At 28.4% G+C, this 22,101-nt stretch overlaps 1 protein-coding gene across 2 annotated transcripts; it reads left to right on the forward strand.

The window, feature by feature from the left end:
- Window positions 1-43: 43 nt before the first annotated feature.
- LOC129957429 (methionine aminopeptidase 1D, mitochondrial-like) lies at window positions 44-16,506 on the forward strand. Of its 2 annotated transcripts, none has more exons than XM_056069744.1 (7): window positions 44-199; window positions 1,424-1,860; window positions 5,244-5,435; window positions 6,313-6,476; window positions 10,283-10,380; window positions 13,206-13,253; window positions 16,303-16,506. In XM_056069744.1, the coding sequence occupies exons 2-7, from the start codon at window positions 1,447-1,449 to the stop codon at window positions 16,467-16,469; spliced, it is 1,083 nt and encodes a 360-aa protein (XP_055925719.1). In that variant the 5' UTR covers window positions 44-199; window positions 1,424-1,446; the 3' UTR covers window positions 16,470-16,506. The 2 variants fall into 2 exon arrangements, with proteins under 2 accessions (XP_055925719.1, XP_055925720.1); XM_056069745.1 differs by lacking the exon at window positions 44-199 and adding an exon at window positions 210-452.
- The last annotated feature ends 5,595 nt before the right edge of the window (window positions 16,507-22,101 follow it).

Here is a 22,101-nt window from a genome sequence, read left to right on the forward strand (position 1 = left end):
AGAACACGTGATCTAACATCTCCAGAGCCCTTCGAAGACAATCAAGGCAACGTACTGAATGCCAAGTATTACTGCGTAGACTGTCCTTACCTGGGCACCTCGTCAGCCTAACCCATAGAACACATGATCTTTCTGAAGTAGGTGTGGTCTAGTGCGTGCAATAGGTCGCTTCGTGATTGACTGAATTGAGACAGTTTTGGTGAGTGCCAATGATGAATACTTTATATGATAACCACTGAAAATTTAGCATGCATCACATTCAAATGGAACCTGAATGAAATGAAACAAGCTCGTCTTTAACAGTGGTTGTGGAGTTGGTTAATTCGTATAATAATAATCACTGAAATAATTTTAAAATGTGATAACTAGATGAGATATTTTTCTGCTTGAACGTGCAAAGTTAAAAATACTTTTCTGGTCAAATTTATTTTTGTATTGCCTCCTCCGATACGGTATATATCCTTATTATTTATTTAAATGTATGAATTCGGAAAAACTATTATTATAAATTGTTTCCATATTATCCCATAAAAAAGTACCTTCTTAATTTTTTCAATGTTGCATTCGGATCATATTTATTATGAACGGAAAACGGATTTATGCTTGCATATATCATATACTATTAACCTATTCATATCATTGGCAAACATTTTATAAATTTTTGTTATTTTAATGTATAAACCATAAATTGACTTTGAGTTTTTAAATAATATTAGTACTGAAACATTTATTTCTAGTGATTCTGTTCAATATAAATATTAGTTAAAAATATGAAGATAGAGTAATGTAATTTAAGATTGCAATCTAGCAAGGAATTCAATGGACAGTGTCAATCTGGTATCTTAATCATTTTATGATCATGTGAAGTTTTAAATAGTTTTAAAAAATACATAAAAGTTTTATTAAAATATAAGGATATATAGACTGTGTATAGGCAAACTGCTTTTATTTTAGCCTCTTTAAATAGATAGAAATTATAGTATTACTTAAATTATGTTCCTCTAGAAGTAAAACTAATATGTTTGAATTATATTAATGTACTTGAATAAACTTGGAGAAGTTTATACTTAGAAAACTAATTGATATTTCCATTTTAAATTTTCTAGAAAATATAAAAGTTGTGATTGATGTGAGGCTGTATTAATGCAGTTTTATTTCATTTAAATATTTGCTTAAACTTTAAAACTTTTTTATTATTGATTAGATTTTTTTAATGCAATAAAAATTTTTTGAAGCTTAGCATTAAATTATATTGGTAGACGTATGGTTATAAAAAATTATGAATATTATGTATTTTGAACAATGAGAACTCTAAAAGGTAATTTTTTATGGTATGATAATCATCACTGAAAAGCAAATAATAATATGTATAAAACTTATTGAATATTCTAATTCTATATTACTTTGCATTTTTATATTTCAGGTATACCAAGAATATTTTTTACTATGGCTGCGAATATTTTCCCACACTGTCTCTCTAAATGTACTAGAGATATTTTTTGTAAGAATCAAAAATCTTGTTTCCAAAGAGGTATTGTTTCATACTGCAATAGATATCAAGATGAAATAATTAATTCTGGATATATGAAGTCATTATGGAAGCATGTAACTTTTCGAAGCTTTTCTCGAAATCCCAAATCATGGTTTAAAAATAAAAGAACTTATGAAGTTGTTACTCCAGGTGAAGTTGGTACAAAAAGGCAGATCCCAGATTATATTCTTAAGCCATCATATTATGATACTGGAATTGAAATAGAACCTAATAATATTGAAATTTTAAGTAAGAATAGTATTGAGAATATCAGACAGTCCTGTTCTTTGGCTAGAATTGTTCTGCATGAAGTGGAAAAGTTTATAAAAGTATGAGGTATATCTGATTTCTATTATTATATCATAAATTTTTATGATCAATTTTAATCAGCAGTTTGAAAAAGGGATTTAGCACTACACAAATTGAAATTCTCTTTCTTATCGCAGATTTGTAATATATTAACAATAATTCTTAGTTCTAAATCAAGTAACAAAAATTGTTTAATAAAGCTCTGAAATAAAAAAATCATATAAAATTTTAAGTAAGAAAAATAATAATTTAGAGTAGTAGGAAGTTTTTATTTCTTCCAAAAAACAGTTACTAGATTAATTCCCTTCTTCAAACAGATATTGATATTATGAATTTATATTGTAAAAAAAATTGAATTCTAGGATTCATAATATGTTTTCTAAATATTGCATAGCATTTGTGAAAAGCAAATTATAAAATACTTGCATAATAATAAAAATTATTTTTTTGTTTAAATAATAGATTTTTTTGCATTTTAATATATAATTATAAAATTAAAATATCGTTTTATTTAAACATTAATTTTTAAAATGTTAGAAAATCTTTCATTTGCTTTAGACTTTCAACTGCAGATTCTAATGAATTTTGAAATATTTTAAACCGTTAACATGCGATTCACATCAATACAACATAAATATCCTAATATTCTATTTTTTTTTTAGTGGGTGAATATAGTAATGACTTAGAATAGAATTTTATAATTCATTATAGAGTATTTTGCTGAAATGAATTCAAAAATAGAAATACAAAATGCATTTAATTCAACTTTATATTCACTACAATAGAAAACTCCCAGAAAGACCTTAAAAACTGACAAGTATTCATTTTCTTCTATTAGTTGCAATTTTGCTTGGGTCAACAAAAGTATATTATTCCAAAATCTCCTTTAGTTATAAGCTAAAACTATTAAGGAAATACTGATAGTGTATAGAAAGCATGTTCCTTTTATTTACTTGCTGCTTCTTTTTTCTCCGTTTGTTTAGATAAGGACAAAATTCTTTTTAAAAATAATTTTATGTATTTATGTAAAACCATGCGAGTTAATTTTTAAGAGTAACTTCAGTTCATCATTGACTTTCTATATCATTACTTCTTTATAAAACATTTTCTACTTATATTTCAACATCATTTAGGGAATTATTTAAGTACTTTTACTTCAGACAATTTTTGTATATGTCTAAAAAAAGTGAATATGCTAAAATGATTTAAAACTTCCAAAAATAAAATTGATGCAAAATGTTTGATGCTCTTAAGTTACTTGTAGGTCATTTGTTACTCTTGCCAAAACATTTTAGAACTAAATTAAGACCAATATTTTTTTTTTCTTTTTACTTTTTTTATATGCAAAGATTTCAAAAAGAAAGAACTGTAATGATCAAAATATTCAGGTTTGAGATTTTGTTCGATTTCCATGATTTAAGCTTCAAACTTTTGTTATTCTGTCTATCTATAAAAGCAATAACTCAAAAATGTTTTGATCTTAAGTATCTTAATAATAAATTCATACATTTCTCTCAAATTTTAAACAAAATTCATTTCAAATATTTTTTTTTTTTTTTTTCTGTTTGTCCCAGTGCAAGTGAACATGAACCTGCTAAAAATTACATTAATAACATTTGGCACACATTTTTATGCTCTTTAGATCCATAGCCAGATTATCAACGAGTTGACCACTGTTGGACTGTATATTCCCATGCATGTAAATATCATAACAATTACAAAAATAGTAATAAATAATGTAATAGATAAATGAAATTTGGCGAGGTATCCCTTTTCTAAAATTGTACTTCTGTCACAAATTTTGGATTCAATTGGCTGACCAAAATACACATATTTTTTTTCTTTTTATTATACTGTGAAGTATAACATGTTCATATGTGGGACTCTAGAAATAAAAAGTTGAGTCCTCATAGCCTTCCCTAAGGTCTCTAATTTATAGATTAAAGGAGGCTGATAACACTTTTCTTAGCGAGTACAATATAAACTCTTGAGAAGATATTTTCCACTGGTTTTTTATTGTTTGCTGAGCTTATTAAGCTATTTCTTCAAATGTGTCAAATTGATGACCCACTTTCCCTTTTTATGCATCTGAATATATATAAGTTAGTAAAATTGTGATTGTATTTTTTTAAAGTTTTAAAAGAAAATTTCCGAGTTGAAATTATTTATTTTGGTAAATTATTAAAGCCAGGTTAATTTTTCTAATAATACACCATATTTTGCAATTGATAGAATTAGTGCAGGTATAAGTGAAAACAAATTATTGCAAGTCTTTTATTCCACAGAAGAAATATCAGATAAAAATATGTTTTTTTCAAGTATGATTGTTCAATGCTTTGTTTTAAAAATATTGAAATGCATAATAATAATAATAAAACAATTCAAAATATTGTCTATTTTGGCGGGAACAGATGGTGAAAAAATATGAAAAGACATGAAGGAACTTGGTCTCCGATTTCTTGTTTTCTGCATGGAAAAAGAATTTCTCTTCAGAAAGAAAATTTCTAAAATTGAATATAAAGCTGATGCACCTGTTCAAAAAGTTTCCAGCTTGATAAAATTTAATGAGTTTTAAAAGCTATTAGTGAAAAATTTGAACGGGTTAGGGAAAACCTGTAAAAAAATATTTTATTGACATGTTTAATAAAATTAGCTTGATTTTTATATTCTAGTTTTATTCACTTATGATTTTAACATTTTTTCATGTTATTGAAATGTTAATAAAGTATTGGTGTAACCTTCCCTCCTCCCCTTAATATGTACTACTAACTGACATGTAATTAAATGATTTAAGATTTGCAATGAAAGTTCTTTAAGAAAATTTTTCAAGCAAAACTTGGTTTAAAAACCATTTTAAATTATTTGGTTTCAATGTTCATAAAAAACATTCAAGAAATATTGTTAGTATTTTATTAAATTAGAGAAAAAATATCCAGTTTTATTTGTATAAAATTGGATACTTTTATACTTCTTAATCTCAATTTAATTTATTTCAATAAACTCAGTTCTTTAAATGAAAAATACTACAATCAGATTGGCTCTTATTTTTTTTCTATAGGTGCTTTTTTCCTAATGATACTTATTTATAAAGTGCTTATTTTTAAGATAAAATTTGTCTACGCACCCTTCTGCTGATTATGTATGTCAGAGGCATATATTTAAGCATAAAATACACAAACATCAATTCTTAAAAAGTACAAAAACTGGTAAAAACGTTAAAAAAAATATATTAGTTGGAAAAAAATTCTATGAATATCATAGGAAGAAAATATACAATTTATTTTTTATTTATTTTACTTTTTATATGTCCAAACATTTGTATACTGTATAACATTATAAAACATTTATAGTGCATATTGGATTACAAATATATTTTCATTTCCACCCTCCCTAACTTGTACAGCCTGATGTGACTACAGATGAGCTAGATGCTATTGCTCATGACACCTGCATCAAGTATGGGGCTTATCCATCTCCTTTAAACTACAGAGGTTTTCCAAAGTCCATTTGTACATCAGTGAATAACATTGCCTGTCATGGTATTCCTGATGATCGAAAGTTGAAAGATGGGGACATAATAAGTGTAGATATTAGTGTAAGTACAGTTTATAGAAATTGTTGCATTTAGTTCTAAATACAATATTATGGGATCTAACAAATGGGTTAATCCTTTATTAACATCACTTAATTTATAATTTTCTTTTAAATTACAGTAGATTCTAAATCCAACATTGCCACAATATGGCCTGCTTTTTATTTAAAAAAAAAAAACATGTGAGCATTAAAGAGAAAAAGAATCACTTCATGCATATTTCTTTCATCTAATGCTGTGTAAAACAATAAGATTTTGGATTATGTTTCTAAGCATTTATCGTATAATAACATAATTTTCTGTATAATTTAGTGTATTTTGTATGGTAAATATTAAAATGTATTTCTTTTCTGATCATCTGCTATGTGATTGTCTTCTGGTCTGATTATGTTAAACAACCATGATTTTAATAATTGTCAAAAAAATTCAAATTCTCCCCAAAAATATTATGAAAAAATTGTGAAAACAATTTTTAGAAAATTGTTTAAAAAATTTATGTACATTTTTCTTAATATAGAAAAATTAGAATTTTTTTCTTTTTGAATTCCTTACATTACAAATATATATATATAATATATATCAGGGGGAAAAAGCAAAAGATTTCAAAATGGCTTTCTTTTTAAAATTTTGTAAATGGCTGATATATGCATTTATTTATTTTTTCTATATTTACTTTGCAATGTATTCCTTATCCAAACATAAATAAAAATCAATAAAGTAAATATTCTTCATTTGTTTACTGACCTACTTACAATCTCATTGTGTATTATAAATCCTGTTTAATTGCAATTATTATTCTTATATATTAATTCATTTTCCATGTTTTGTTATTTTTCTTTTATATTTTCAGATTTATTCATATTTATTAGTGTTATTTTAGGTATACTATAAAGGCTTCCATGGAGATTGTGCTTCAACCTGTTTAGTCGGCAATGTTGATGAAAAAGCCAAGAAGTTAGTCAAAGTCACTGCTTTGTGTCTGCAAGAAGCAATCAAAATATGTCATCATAAACAGTATTTTTCAGCAATAGGTAAAACAATTAGGTAAAGTTAATATGTTTTGTAAATAATCATGTTTCTTATATGGAATATTTAATTGATATTTTTAACTGTATAAAATGAAATGTTGGTCTTAAATTAGAAAATTTTATTTATTTACTTTTCTTTCAAATACTGGTTTTATACTTATGATTCTAAAAATTTAATTGTGGTTTTCTTTTTTCCAAGTTATATTTTAAAACAGTTATGTCGCAAAAATCTTTCACTGTGAACACTTTTTTTGTCTAAATTAAATTATTTAATTTGTTGCATTAAATTATGACAGAACATACTAGAACTATTTTTTTAAACTGAAATTACTTGTATTCAGAACTTTTTTTTATGTTCATGCTATAACTTTATTACTTTCCGCATATCCAAATCCATATTGAAATTATTTTATAAAATCCATTGTTATCAAATTAAGATTCTCATTTCTAAACCATTATTAAGCAAGTTTTCCTTATGTTGTATATGTTTTTTTTTCCAATGAAACATACTTCTAAATATAGAATAAACTTGGAATGTTTGTGTTTTATTTTAATTCCTAGGTTATTTTTACTTTGACAATGTCTTTTTTCATTTTTAATATAGATGCAATTTTATAACTATGATTCTACAATATAATAAAGTAAATATAGTGAGGAAAAGTATATTTATTCAAAACATATATATATTCTAAATTTATGGATTAACTAAGTTTTAATTTCTCTTTCAATTTCATTAAGCTGTATATGTTCATTTTGTTTTCTAATGTACAAACTGGGGAGGAGGGATAGCTTCTGAAAAAAGAATCATTATTTAAAAAAAGTGTGTTTTTTAACCATATACTCAGGCTAGTGTTTCACCAACAAATACTTTTAATTTATAGATCTTATAATTAATATATGTAAGCTCTTATTAACTCTAGAATTATGGCAGCAATAATTTTTATTGGAAACCTAATTTAATTGAATTTGACTTTATTTTTTTATCAATAATTTTGATATTTTAAAACTTTGAATATTACATAAATTTATTATATGTGAATATTACATAAATTTATTTTCATCCATTTAAAAATCATTCTTTTTGTCGATATTATTGTACATTAGAAATTGTCAATTTGTGTGTATCTACACAATTATAGCTATTGGTCATTCTGATCGTATCCAAAAAAAGTTTCGTTCTTTGCATTATTTATTTGATTTTTTTTTATCTATTTCCATATGTTGATGTAATTGTAAAGGTGTAATTGATGTAATTGTAAAGGTGTAATTGTTGAAATTATACATTTCACAGAAGTGAAAATGAGTGGGATGGTGGGATGGTGAGGAGAGTTGAATAAAATATCTGTTAAGAATTTTTGCGCACTGTCTGACCGCACTTTTCCTTTTATATTATTAATTTTGCCTTGCAACAGATACAGCTATACCTAATTTCATTTCATTTTGAATAATTTCAGCACTCTTATCTGTGCATCATGTCACATAAAAGCATTGGTGGAAAATATCTAATGACAGAAGTAACGCTGAAAGCTTTTAAAAGTTGTTGTGATGAAAATTCCAATCCAGAAATTGAACTCGATAAAAATTCCATACTGAAAAGACATCCGATTTATATGACAGAGATTGGATCATTCATAATACACAAGTGAATCCAAGTCATCTGAATTGAAGTCTGTGAAATATTAACCCTTTATTTATTGAAAGTACTTTAAAGTACAGTTTAAATCCGGCTGATATCTATACAATTTTTTTCGAACAATATTTGAAAGAACACGAAGAATGGTTTTCCAATGAAAAGCAGTAAATATCATTTAAAAAATAACATTAATAATCTTTTACTACTAATTTACTAAAAAGACATTTGATTTATATGACGAAGACTGGATCATTCATATACTGCTAGAAAGGGGAATCTGAATCATCCGATTTGGAGTTTGCAAAACCTTAAACCACAAATGAAATTAAAAATTTAGATCAATGAAATATTTCATTGCCAGGTACTTGAACAGTTTCCAGAAGTGAATTCATTGATGGTATTCAAATTAGAGAAAACAGTTAGAGGCAACCAAACAGAACTTGAGTGTGAAGATGATACATTCAAGGTGTGGAAAATGAAAGAGATGGAAAAAAAAGTTGCAGATGATTATTCTATTTAGAAAATAGGAAATATTTCATCAAATATTATAAGGAGATGTCCCCAGCTGAATATTTTACAAGAAATAGCAGGATTAACTTTGAAGGCAAAAAAGAAAAACAATTAATGGCAGCAAAAAATAATACAGAATTTTTATCAATTGAAAAATATTTCATCACATTTAAAGTGTGCTGAAGAAGCCAGCAAGAAATTCCGTAATCCAAAATTTTGTTTGTCACTTAATAAGTAAAATACTTCCATTTTACTGATATATGCTCTTGGGGCTTTAGTCGCAAAAGATCTATCTGTTTTGAGTTAACGTTCAAAATCACGGGACTTAACTACCTTCATTGAAATAATGGCTGGGGTCAGATTTCTGGAAATTATGAAGGTATTAATGCTTTGACATGGAGTCAACTAGATCCCAAAGACTACAAGCAGGTCCATTTACCCTTATTTCAGATGTTTGAAATACATTTATAAAACCTGTGTGATGAGTTATAAACTGTGGATAAACAATTATTCTCATGGAGACGCAATGCTGATTTACTCATTATATACCTGATTAGCCAAATAAATTCAAAATTAAGTTTTGATTTGCTTCTGTTTTACCGTCAAGATATTTTTTAATGGTTATTTCTATATGGGCACAAATGAAATTAGAGCAGTTGGAGAAATGGTAGGTAAGCAGGCAGCTTTTCATTAGATGAAACTTTATTACAACATTTGTAGAATTCTGACAACAGATATTTTCTTTACTTCACTGAATTAAGGGACAGGAATGTGAACCACAAGGATAGGCATTATTCAAAAAGAAAAATAATTTAATACTTCATTTTTTTAAAAAGGGAGAATGAAGCTGTATTGTAGTTAAATTATTAATTACGGCAATACACTTCTTATGTCTTATCAGCAAATAGAAACATTTTTTTATCTGAGTACCCTACACTTGACATTAGTAATCATATCTACCGAAAAAAAAGACTTAATATGCCAAAAAAAGATATTTGAAAATGTGGCAAAATATGAAGTTAATATTTTAAATCAGATGGCCAGAAAATAATAAGTGAAATCCTCATCCAAATATTGTCCAGTTTAAGTTATATATTCTAGATATGGCCACGATAAATGGTTGGATAATGTACAAGGAAACAACTAGTTATGAAAACATCAGCCACCATAATTTTGGATATGGCTGAGGAACTTGGAAAGATATACATTCTATTAAAACTTTTCATTTCTAACCAGGAGAATACTGATGCTTGTGGACCTTTTCCCATAAATGTAAACAATTTCATATAAATGAATGCAAAGACAACAGAATTTTAAATTAGTATGAAAATTGTTAAAAATATCTGTGAAATTTGTACATAAATAATTAAATCAGTAACCTTAATCAGTAATTGGTACCAAAATGAATAATGCAAGTAATTCATTTATATAGTTTTTGTCAATTTATAGGATGCTGGTGAGTTTTAAGATTGTAGAATAATCTTTGATTATTTAAGCTTTCTGTTTATTTTTTTACTTTTCTGTTTGTATATGTTGATGATTTTAAAAAAAAACTATTATAGTTTTTGGCTATTTTAGTTCTTTTATATGTTTAATTCTTTTCTTTACAACATTTACTTATACAAACAATCATTTCATAATTACATGCTTATTTTTAATTTTTTAAAACTTGCTTACAGTAAAATTGCAGTGAGTCATGGGTTTTCAGTTGTTCCTGCCTTTTGTGGTCATGGCATTGGTTCATATTTTCACTGTCCACCTTCCATTTTACATTATGGTGTGTGAAATTTTTTTATTACTTTTTGCAGTTCTTGGTTATTTTTTTTCTCCTGATTATATATTTTTACATAGATTTTATTATTTGGTCATTGAAAACAATTTGTTTTGAGAATTGATGATATAACAATATGTAGCACATTTGATTATAATATGTGTATATTCCCTAAGGTGTCTTAAAGTATTTCTGAATGCAGATAAAGTCAGTTTCATTTAATGAATGTCAATAATTCAAATATTATTTTTGATAATATGTAACACATACTTACTCCATTTCATTTTTATATGTATCTTTTTATGCCTTTTTAAGAAAGTTTAATGTATTTGCAAGAATTACGACTCATTTGCTGTGGTATTTGGTGCTTTCAAAGAGTTGTAACAAATTTGGATATAGATTAGATGTAGTAAAATAAATCATATGAACATATGAATCGTCACTTTGTTGGGTTTTAATTGTAACAAATTCAGCTTCTGTCAAACTTAAATGCAAATTCACAAATAGTTTAGGATAGCATTAGCATCTATTTTTATATGAAAACTTATCACATTACACTATATCTTCAAAATTGACCATCTAAGTTTAATCTAATGCAAATGTCTTGAATTCATTTTAATGCTTCCTATATTCAACTATCAGAAGTGGTCTCTCCAAACTTTCTTGCATACTCTCTAATATAGGTGTTATCCTAGAGAATGTCCTGCATAGCACTGGCATGCAATAGTCATGAAATATTGATGTGAATATAGCATTTTTACTAAATTTGAATGTGTCATCCTTGGAAAGTTTTTGGGCGAATAATCCTTTGGATGCAATTAATAGTGTCCAAAAATCGAATTTGTTTTAGACGCATTTTTCCCAACTAATAGAAACAAAAATTTGACACAAAATTACACTTATAGTCACAAAATTCTATTCCAAATTTGATTTATTTAAGTAATTCTGTTTTTGAGTTATCGCAGTTGCATATTTCTGAAAATGCAAATTAACAGATGGTGAACCGATTGTGAGATTTGGTTAAATATTTGATACATTATTTACACATTATATTTGATATATTATTAGTTATCATGTTAACTTATTTGAACAGCTGGATTTCTCTGAGTGCTCAAAATTTGTTAAAAATCTTCAAATTTGCTATAAAGACCCTATATGCAATTTCATCTGTGTAACTCAAAGCATTTTTGAGTTGTCGTTGTCACAGACAGACATTTTCCTAAAATGCATTTTTCAAACTCAGAAAGGTCTAAAACAGGGAAAATTGTCAAAATCTCGAGTTTGGATTTTTTTAATGATTATTGTGCTTTCTATATGCTATGTATATGAGAAAGTAAAAAACGAATCGTCTTGTGTACATTTCAAAAGCGATGAACGAATGATTCCCTTGAAAAATAAAATAATATTTATATATTAATCATAAATTATTCTGCTAAAAAGATATAAAACAAGGAGATTCATCAAAATCTTGAGTTCGAATTTTTTGCTAATTACAATGCTTTCTCTTTACTTCATATGTGAGAAAGTTAAAAGTGCCCCTATTCTTTTAAGATTTTATAATGATTTAATATTTTCTAAACATTCAAACTTATGACCAAAACGACTCAAAATTAGTCCTTAAGATGATATAGAACTTTTGAACACAGAATAGTATAATCCCATTATTCAAATCTAATTGCTACAAGAAATGATAAAGAGTTGTAATTTTGATGAAAAATTTAGTAGTAGTTCAAACTTTGAAATACATTAATTCAACAATCTTTAAAATTTACCTATTAAAATGACATCTTTGTCATAATGTTTTTATTTATACCAAAAAAATAAACATTAGTTTTTAGAATCTCCTAAAACTTTTGTTCGCTAGATTGATTTAATATCATTATAACAATCAAATTATTGCAGAAAAGGCAGTGTTTAAAAGATGTGCTCTATTTTCTTTGGAATTGAAAAAAAAAATCTGTTTCGGTTCAGTAGAATAGATTTTCCTTTGTTAAAGGGTTAACAAAATTTGTGTCTGCAATATTATTTGTGCTTTTTTAATATTGCTCCTGTATTAATTTGAAACTAAGAACATTGAGTTCTGTTTATTAAAGACTGCAATAATTTAAATTGAACTTTAAAAAAGAATGCTAGATAAATTTCAGATCAGTTTTAGCACTTATTACATTTCCCAAATCAGTGGTATTCAATAACTAATAAAATTATAGATGGGGGGGACTCCTATATTATTGAATATTGGACTTTTCTGGACTAAAGAATAGTGTAAATTTTATAATTCAAAATTGAAGATTTGGGACTTAACATTTTTTTAATCTAAATTAGTGATGTAGTTATAGAAATTATACTTGATTTGTAATTCAGTATTCAGTTAATTTTCAATCTGAAGTTTTTAAAGTACAATGAACTTTTATGCTTTTGATGGAATGGTTATGTTTAATTTGTAAGTAAACAGGGCATTAATTTCTTCAGGTCATTAATCATAATATTTAAATTTCTAGCATCATCTAATAACTTGTTTTTCAACTATTTAGAATTTGATATAGATAAGGGAACTTTTTTGTTATTGAATATTAGACTTTTCAGGACTAAAAAATAATGTAAATTTTGTAATTCAGAATTAAAGATTTGGGACAACATTTTTCTTATTTAAGTTAGTGATATAATTTGGATCTGATTTGTAATTCAGTATTCTAATTTTCAATTTGAAATTCTTAAAATACAATGAACCTTTGTTTTAGATGGAAGTATTTTGTTTGATTTGTGAATCTACTTTTATTTGATATTCTCTCTACTTCCTTATTTGTTTATACTCATTCTCTTTTTTATTACAGAAAATGAAGAAGAGGGGCAGATGCTGAAAGGAATGATATTTACTATAGGTATTATATATCTTTAATGATTTTCATCCTTATATTGGTTTCAGAAATTACAAAATAAAAAGGATATTTATTTTAATTAAAATAAGTTCTTCTGAAGTAGAGTTTGCTTTACACTTAAAAAGTATCATTCTGTTGATTAGGTTTTTTTATTATTATTGCTATGAGTCTTACTATACTGTCAATTATTGTATTATTTAAAATTATTCGTAATGTATTTATTGCAAACTAAATTGCATCTTTTATTATAATTTGTTTGATAGATATATATATATATTTTTTTTTTTCTTCTTCAAAATAACAGTTAGGACAATAACAGCAACAACATGTAAAAAAATAATTTTAAAAAATTGCAGTTTTCACTTCAAGCTTAGGCAAAACATATAATGTGTTCATTTTAATCAAACTTTTGTTAATGTGCAGTTATCATAATTAAGTTTTTTTCCATAATTTTTAGTTTTGGTAAATCATTTTTATTTCAAAGAATTTAAAAATTTTTACAGAAATGAATGTTAATTTAAAATTAAGAAACAGGATGTCTATTTTAATGGTGATTCAATAGCCAATTTCTGAACTGGTGCAGATAGGTATAAATATCCAATTGGTAAAATTTTCTAAATGATGCAAATTATTATATTTTATGTTGTTTGAGTCCATGAATGTACTACTGAAAAAATTATGAAGTGTAAATTGCTATACAATACCCTTGTCCATTAGTTTTATTTAGTTGATTAGTCTTGACACATTAACTTTTGAAATACAAAAAATTATATTCTTCTGGGACTAAAGCTATCTGAATTACGATTTATTATTTTAAGACAGTTAATGTTGGTTGGCTGTAAGAGGCATCAATTGATTGCTTAACTTTCCTTGAAGCATTTTTTCAAGCAGCAAATTTTAGAAGAGCAAAATATTTTTTATTTAAAAGTTTAATGCTCTCAATATGATTTGGGAAGATGGGGTATAAAATTTGAGATTTTGTAAGTTATTTTTAACATTCTATTTGCCCCCTGACAGATACACGATTACTTCTTTTTTACAATAATTAGATGGTGCTACGCCTGAGAGAAAATTCTTTTTAGCTATCTTCCTAGTTTGTTTTGGAAAAAATGTATTATATTCTTGTTTGTGTCTATTTTAAATTGAGTTTATATCTATATTATTTATTAATGTTAAAAATAAATACTTGTGTATCCTGTGGCACGACTACATTTGTTTGGTTAAAACACACAAAGTATTAAAAATAAGTTTATTGACTTAAATACAGGGTTTCTAAATTCTTTGAAAACTTTTTGAATTTCATTTTGTTGAGCTCAAGATCTGCAGAAAAATATCGGATTTCTGGTTTGGTCCTTGAAGCGTAAGTGAAATCTACATCGATATTTTTTTTTTATATTTATGGGGGGGGGGGTCATTTTGTGACTTGAAAAGGGGTTTGATATGATAATGTTGAAAATCAATAAATGTTTATCTGTGTGGTTTGGAGTTATACAGGAGACAGGAATTAACACCACAAATGTTTTGGAATCTTCAGCAACAGCTGGATGATCTAAATTAATCTGCTGGAGATATTATTATATCATCCATTGTGTTTTTGCAATTCTTATATGTAAAATAGTTATGTTCTTGGTATGGAAAATTGATATTTGTATAGCTGTTGTATTCTTACATTATCAAACATAAAACAATCTCGCACTCCTTGTACCTGTAATTATGGTCCATTCTACTGCCATTAATATCTTGTGAACATTTTGTAATTTTGCCAAAAAGTTGAATTCAAGAAAGGTTTTTCTATTCCAATGCATGGCAAATCAAGAAATTCTAATTTTTTTTTATCTGACTTATTGAGAATATTGAGAGAGGAGAGCGAAATTTCGATACCTAAATTTCGATAATGTAAATTTATTGCAAAATGTAGCAAAGATCCAACCTTACCTTAGGTCAAAAAAGCTGTTCCTGCAAGTTGCAACTTGGAATTTAATTTTCTTTCCCCTGCCATCCTGTCTCCGTATAAATTATGACTGCAGTGACTAATAGTTGGAAATAAGGGGTTTTTTTTCTTTCCCGTAGTTATATGGGGAAAGCGTGATCCTGGACTTCAGGATTAGGGCATTTCAGATTTAAAAAAATAAATTAAATTTGATTCTAATAATGAACTGATGTGTAAGTGAGTTTGTTACATGCTATATCTGCCAGGGCCAAATGTCATCCTTTTGATGTGAAATAGAAATGTAGTGAAAAGGTGTTTGCTCAGATATCATCCTCATCATCTGACTGTGATTCAAAATTAAAAGTCTGTCTCGAATTAACCCTGTTTTGAAACAGAACATAAACATAACTAAACGTACCTCTCACCCTTTCTTTTGGTGGACCTGCAAAACTGTATAATCCCAAGTGTATATAAATTTGTCATGATTAAATTAGGGCTAGATTATCAAATAGACAAAGTAAGTACCTGCCTAAAAGCTCTGAAATTTTTGTAGGCCCTTGGAATTTTATTGGATAGTTTTTCCAAGATAATTTAATTTTATGCTTTCATTTGATTTACAAGGCTCCTATATTTGAAAACATTCAAATTTCAATTAAGTATTTTATATTTATTTATTTTTTTCATGTTTTTGAAAGTGTTTGTTGATCAGTTTTTATTTGCATCTAGTTGAATGATTCACCAGTCAACAGCCTAGCAAACATTGTAATTGAATATTTAAAATAGGTTTAAAGTTTTTTAGTTTGCTTCATATATTTTTTTTAAATTTCCCATTTTGTTTAAAATTACTTTTAAGTTTAGTTTTGCTTATTGATACCAGTTGTTTTGAAGATCACCCAAGATATTTTGTTTCTTTTGTAATATGTGCTACTTAAAATCTGCTTCTGTAAAGATTAAATAAAAATGAAATCGAGTTATTGAAAGAGAAAAGATCCATATTTCTGAACGTTAGATTGCCTGTGGGTCTTTAGAAGACATAATCTGCCAATTCAATTGGATCTTATATTTGATATTGATCTTGAACTAAAAAATTATTGTTTATTAAATTTTTCTGTTTCCATTTAGAACCTGTTATATGTGAAGGCTCACCTGACATTGTGATATTAGAAGACGGATGGACAGCACAGACTGAAGACGACAGCAGGAGTGCCCAATTTGAACATACAATTCTAATTACTGATGATGGTGCTGAAATACTGACAGTTCCTGATGTTTTCATTAAGCATCAGTAATATATTAATAAGAATAAAGAGGTGGTTTTTTGCTGCATTTAATTTATTGTTTTATTTCTATATGGTGTTCTTGCAGGAAGTAACATACTGCTCTAATTAATTAGTGTTCAAATGGACACATTGAATATCAAGAGCACGATAACAATCGGTTTGTCTGCAAAGCTTTTAAATTCTGGCCTCTGTGACTATCGAAGCTGTCGTATTTTTTTTAAGCTAAAAAAATTCTACCTGGCATTGCTTTGATATCCTGCAAGCATTGTGAGCTCCATTTCTTTGAACTGACTATAACACTTTTTGTAATTCAGAAGCATAAAAGAATTTATGATGTCTCAAGTAGGTACCTGATGAATTATTTTTAAATTTAAAATGAACATATACTACGGCTTCACTAATTATGGTAGCCAAAATGTAGTAGATTTGCAAACAAATTGAATGTAAATTTGTGAGATAAAGTAATTCATGCTTTTAATGCTCAGAGTTGTCATCTAAGATATAACTAACTAGACTAATAACTAAGAAATAATAACTAAAAAAATAACTAAGAAATAACTTAATTTTCCCTTTGGGAGAGGAAAAGCATAGATGCTATTTTTACTGTTTAGTATAACTTATTTGTTATAAAATCTTTTAATAAATATAAGTTTTTAATGTGCTCTTTTGTTGCTGTCTTGAACATTTGAACATGATCTCTTAACTTTTGTTAGGATAAGTTTGCCAGTGTATTATTGACTAGAGCCTTTTGAAAGAAAATGGAGATATTTTGTGATTGATTGTTAAATTTCGAATACAATGAGTTGAATGAATTTTGTTTTGTTTTCTCTGTTTCATTTTGAATTCCTTAAGTTATAACGTATCCATTCTAATCGTGGTCCAATAGGCAGTTTCTAAATTGTTTTAGATTGGTACATATTTTTTGCTAAATTTTAAAATGCTTTAATTTTCATAAGATTTGCATTTTACAAACCTATAAATGTACTGCTGAAAAAATTACTACAAGATAATTTTTTTAAATAATTTTCTGATTCTTTTGGTTGTATTTAGATAAAATTTGTAATACCAGCATTTAAAACAGAAAAGAAAGTTCTCCATTTCATTATTTGAAGCCAATCAATGGCTTCTTTGGACAAGTGCCATTTGTTGATTTTTGGATTTCCCTCTAGCAGACATTGAAATGCTTTAAAATCTTATAAAATATTGATTATTAAAGGTCTATAAAATATTTATTGCTAAAATTCCATAATTTGGTCAATTTAATCTTGTGGAACTTCTTACTCTTTTCTAAATGTTTGTGTGTAGCATTTTTAATCAGATTTGACTGATAGGATCAGGGGATTATGTAATAAAATTTATATATTGTGATCTTTTTAGCCTTATATTTATTGATTTATATAACATTGAATCTTTGCCATCTAGAGCATTTTTCCATTTGGAAATGTAAGTTTATTTTAAATTAGTGTGAACATTCAGCATAATAAAAAAAATTCAGGTTATTCAATGTTATTAGATTAATAAAATCCACCAGTGAAAAAATCCAAAGGGAATATTCTCTTTTCTGCTTTCTCATATATTTGTGGCCGATTGAATTGAGCGAGGATAGAACTTGGGACCTTGCGGTTCGCATCTGAGTAGCATGATCACAATACAAAAGCAATTGCTCCTGCAGCGTAGCTGTTAACTGGCTTATAAGCTTTCACCACAGACTCTCCCTCCAGTGAGTCGGAGGTGAGACGAACGATGTGGCTGTTGAGTAATGATGTATTAGCTGTTGATTCTAATGCGTTTGTACCCATTTGAGAAGCGCCAAGCGTTATGGCGAGCGTGTGTGGTTGCTGTTGCTGCGTCAAGTGAGTCTGACGACTTTGGCTGTGGGTAGATGGCGTCACAACAGCTGTACGAAGGTTGAAGGTTCATCGTCCGAGATCACCAATGTGGTGGATTGGTATGGGCGAAGATAGAACCTGTTACCTTATGGTTCGTAGACGAGTAACATGACCACAATACAAAAGCAATTGCTCGTGCAGCGTAGCTTTTTTGAATGACACAATGTTCAGGGAATTGAGGAGGTTGTAATTCATTGCTTGATGATGAATATTCTCTACATATTGTACCGCGCTTCTGGTTCGTGTAGATTGAGAGTTGATAACACAATCTCTGGAAAATCACAAGAACGTTTATTCGTAGAAATCTCCAGAAGATGCAGGAAGTTACAGCAGTTGCGAATCGCAATTACGCAGCTCCAATTCGGCTAATACAACAGGAAACAGCCTCCAAACACAGAGGTCTCTTATACCTGACAAATAACAACTTCTGTGTGCTATATTTGACGTGTTGTATTTGGTTTCTTAGCCGAATAATTTACGATTAATATTTAAATATTGTGGATGCTGGAATCCCTGCAACGAACTGGCCGACCACCATGCGAAAATTGCGACTCTGGAGGGTGAATGTTTAGACATTCCTGCTCCATATTCCTTCATTAAAAGAAAATTCAAAGAACTTCCAGTCCAATGAGGCGCGTTGAAGTCCATCTCACATTAATACTCTAGTACGACAAATGACCGAATAATCAAGGCTATTATGATGAAATTTAAACAGGATTATCTGTAATCTTTTGTAATAGATTTGTTTAGTTCTCTACTTTTTTTTTATGGTTTATCAGAACTTGAAAAAAAAAACGCTCTTTGTAAAACAATGTAATGCCCATATCTGCGAGCCGAAGAATCTTCATGTTGCTTTACAGACTGAAAGAAACATTCTTTGCACTTCAAAAGAAATCTGTCTCGGTTTTGAAACGACTAAAGAATAGGAAAAGAGCAAGTTCAAGGGAATATACAGAGTGTTTTTTTTTAACCAGTGGGAGTAGTCTCTCCAAAACTTTCTCGCATACCGTTTAATAGAACGCTTTACATGTCATTGGCGTACTATAGTTACGAAATATTAACTTTTGGCATGATTGGCATTTTTACTGAATCTATCGTGCGTTTCTTGGCGATTAATCCGTCCGCAGTTAGTAATATCCAAAAATCCAATTTGTTTTTTTAGGCACGTTTTTCTGAACTGATTGAAACAAAAATGAACTTGTAGTCACAAAATCCCATACCAAATTCGATATATTTACGTCATTGCGTTTTTGAATTATCGTATTTACATACTTCTGGAAGTGCAGACTGGCAGACAGTCAAGCCGTCGTTAGATTTGGTTCAAAATGTGACAGGTGTTTACAGTATAGATATAAAATCTATGTACCGAATCTTATCTCTCCAGCTCTCTTCGCTTTGTAGTTATAGTTTTAACTTATATTCGACGAAACGAACTTCCTCAGAACAGATTTTACACAAAATTTGATGGAAATCTGCAAATTTGGTGTAAAGACCGCATACCAAATTTCATTCATCTGACTCAAAGTAGTTTTCAGCTGTCACAATCAGACAGATAGACTGCCATTTTCCAAAAAAAAAAAAGGTGTTTTTTGTATTTAGGGTGGTCTAAAACATAAGAATTCGTTAAAATCTCGAGTTCGAATTTTTTGATTGCTCTACTTTCTCTATGCTACGTATACGAGGAAGTAAAAACTGTATAAACAATTTAACAAATATAACTTCAGTTCTTACTTGCATATAATTAATATTTAAATTACACAAGAATCTACATAAAATGCATTACTTTTCCTTGAATGCAGAAATGGAAAATGTTTACCATTCTGCCAATCTGCTGTGTATAGGTTATTGATGCACCAACTTCAGCAGACATTTCATTTTGTGTTGTGGCGCATTTTTGTTCAACTGTGGTTTTCTGTTCTTTTTGTGTTCGTAGCTTTCTAGTGTAGATTTTCAGGTATCTCCACTAGAAAAGGGCAAAGTGACATCAGGTTTGGTGAATGGACAGGGTATTATTCTATGGTATCTCTTCGTACCAATCCATCTGCTCAATCTTCCATTTTTTTTTTTTTTTTTTTGGAAGATTCTCATCGAGATATGCTCTTGTATAATGATGATTGTGGAGATGCACCGTAATTTTTTATGTTACTTATGAAATGCTAATTAATATAAGTTATGACCGAACAATTGATGCAAACTTGAATACTTTCTTTATCAAGAAATGTTTTAACACTGATAACGTTAAAAGACACACGATTGTGAAATATCCCGAATTAGCAGAAATGGGAGTGAAGAAAAGGAAGAATCTATAGGAAATTATTTTATCAAAAGTTTCTCGCTTGCTCTAATATTCTTTGGGTACTGCTATCAAAGATTTCTGTATATATTGTTTTTCTTCCTAAATTCGAAGCAGTTCATAAAAATAAACATACGATTTTCTTTTTCGTGTTTTCTCTTGCGTTGGTAATGCCGTATACATTAATTCTCCTCGTATAATTGCATATAGTAGATTCATCATTCTCTTTCAAGAGAATTAATTTAAAAAATTATATATTTTTAAAACATTTGGTCATTTTATTTCATTAAGTGTTATTTTACATATATATCGTAATCCAATATTTGGCATTTATAAACGACTATAATTCCATTCGATTAATTCATTTTTAATGCAATTAAAATTCCCGTAAGTATTGTTACGAAATTTTCCGGGGTTCGTTTGGATAGGGGGAGTTATATGGTGTGAAGAACGCTCAATCACCTGGCAGCAGTAGAAAATAAAACAACGACGTTTATTTACACGAAGATACACAGGACAGCACAAAGACAACTATATACAGCACAGAAGACGATTATCTTCAGCCGAGACGTGCAGCATCAACAGCATATAACAAGACAGACATTAGCGCACAGCTTTGTTCAGCACTAGCTTCACTGCGTCGCTGCTCCGCTTGTCTCTGGAAGGCCAGTTCTTTAGCGTCGATTCCAACTACTCTGCCCTGGCAGCTGCAGCCGCCTTCTTTTATAGGTCTCAGGAGGCGGGGCTAGAAGCCTCTCAACCAATCAGGAACGTTCGAGGCGTATCTCGGTTCCTACTGGACGGATCGGGAAAATTCTCGATGTTTCGGGTATAATCTATTTTGTCGCCAAGCTCCGGAACCTCCGACGCGACACCGGACTCCGTCCAGTACAGATGACTGTAAAACATTCTTTCCGATGGTGAAATCAACTATGCTGGGAAGCAGCATTACAGATTCGTAACAGTATTAAATCTTCGGAAGTGGTTTCCCCAAAACTTTCTCGCATACTCTCCAATAAAAATGTCGTCCTCCTACACCAATATTAAATTATAGACCTTGGATAAAACCTCACATAACTTGTATAGCATTTACGAGCAATATTTACATAATATTGATCTTTGATTTAAATTAAGCATTTTTATTTTGTCGATTTTTTTTTTTTTTTTGGAATAAATACCTGGCAATACCTGTACCAAGAAATAAGTACCCAAAAATTGAATTTATGCTTTATACACATTGTTGCCAACCGAAGAAAAATAAAATTTGACAAAGAACTTCAACTATAGTCACAAAAGCACATACGAAATTTCATATACTTACACTGCGTTTACGAGTATAATGTTTACAAGCTTGAGAAAGCACACGACTCCAAGACCAGATATGATTCCATATTGACATTTATCTGCATTAAGATATCTATATTTTGGATGTTAAGCCTGTGTATCAAATTTTATCCAT

The sequence above is a fragment of the Argiope bruennichi genome, chromosome 11, assembly GCF_947563725.1.
Source record: "Argiope bruennichi chromosome 11, qqArgBrue1.1, whole genome shotgun sequence".
Classification (NCBI taxonomy): domain Eukaryota; kingdom Metazoa; phylum Arthropoda; class Arachnida; order Araneae; family Araneidae; genus Argiope; species Argiope bruennichi.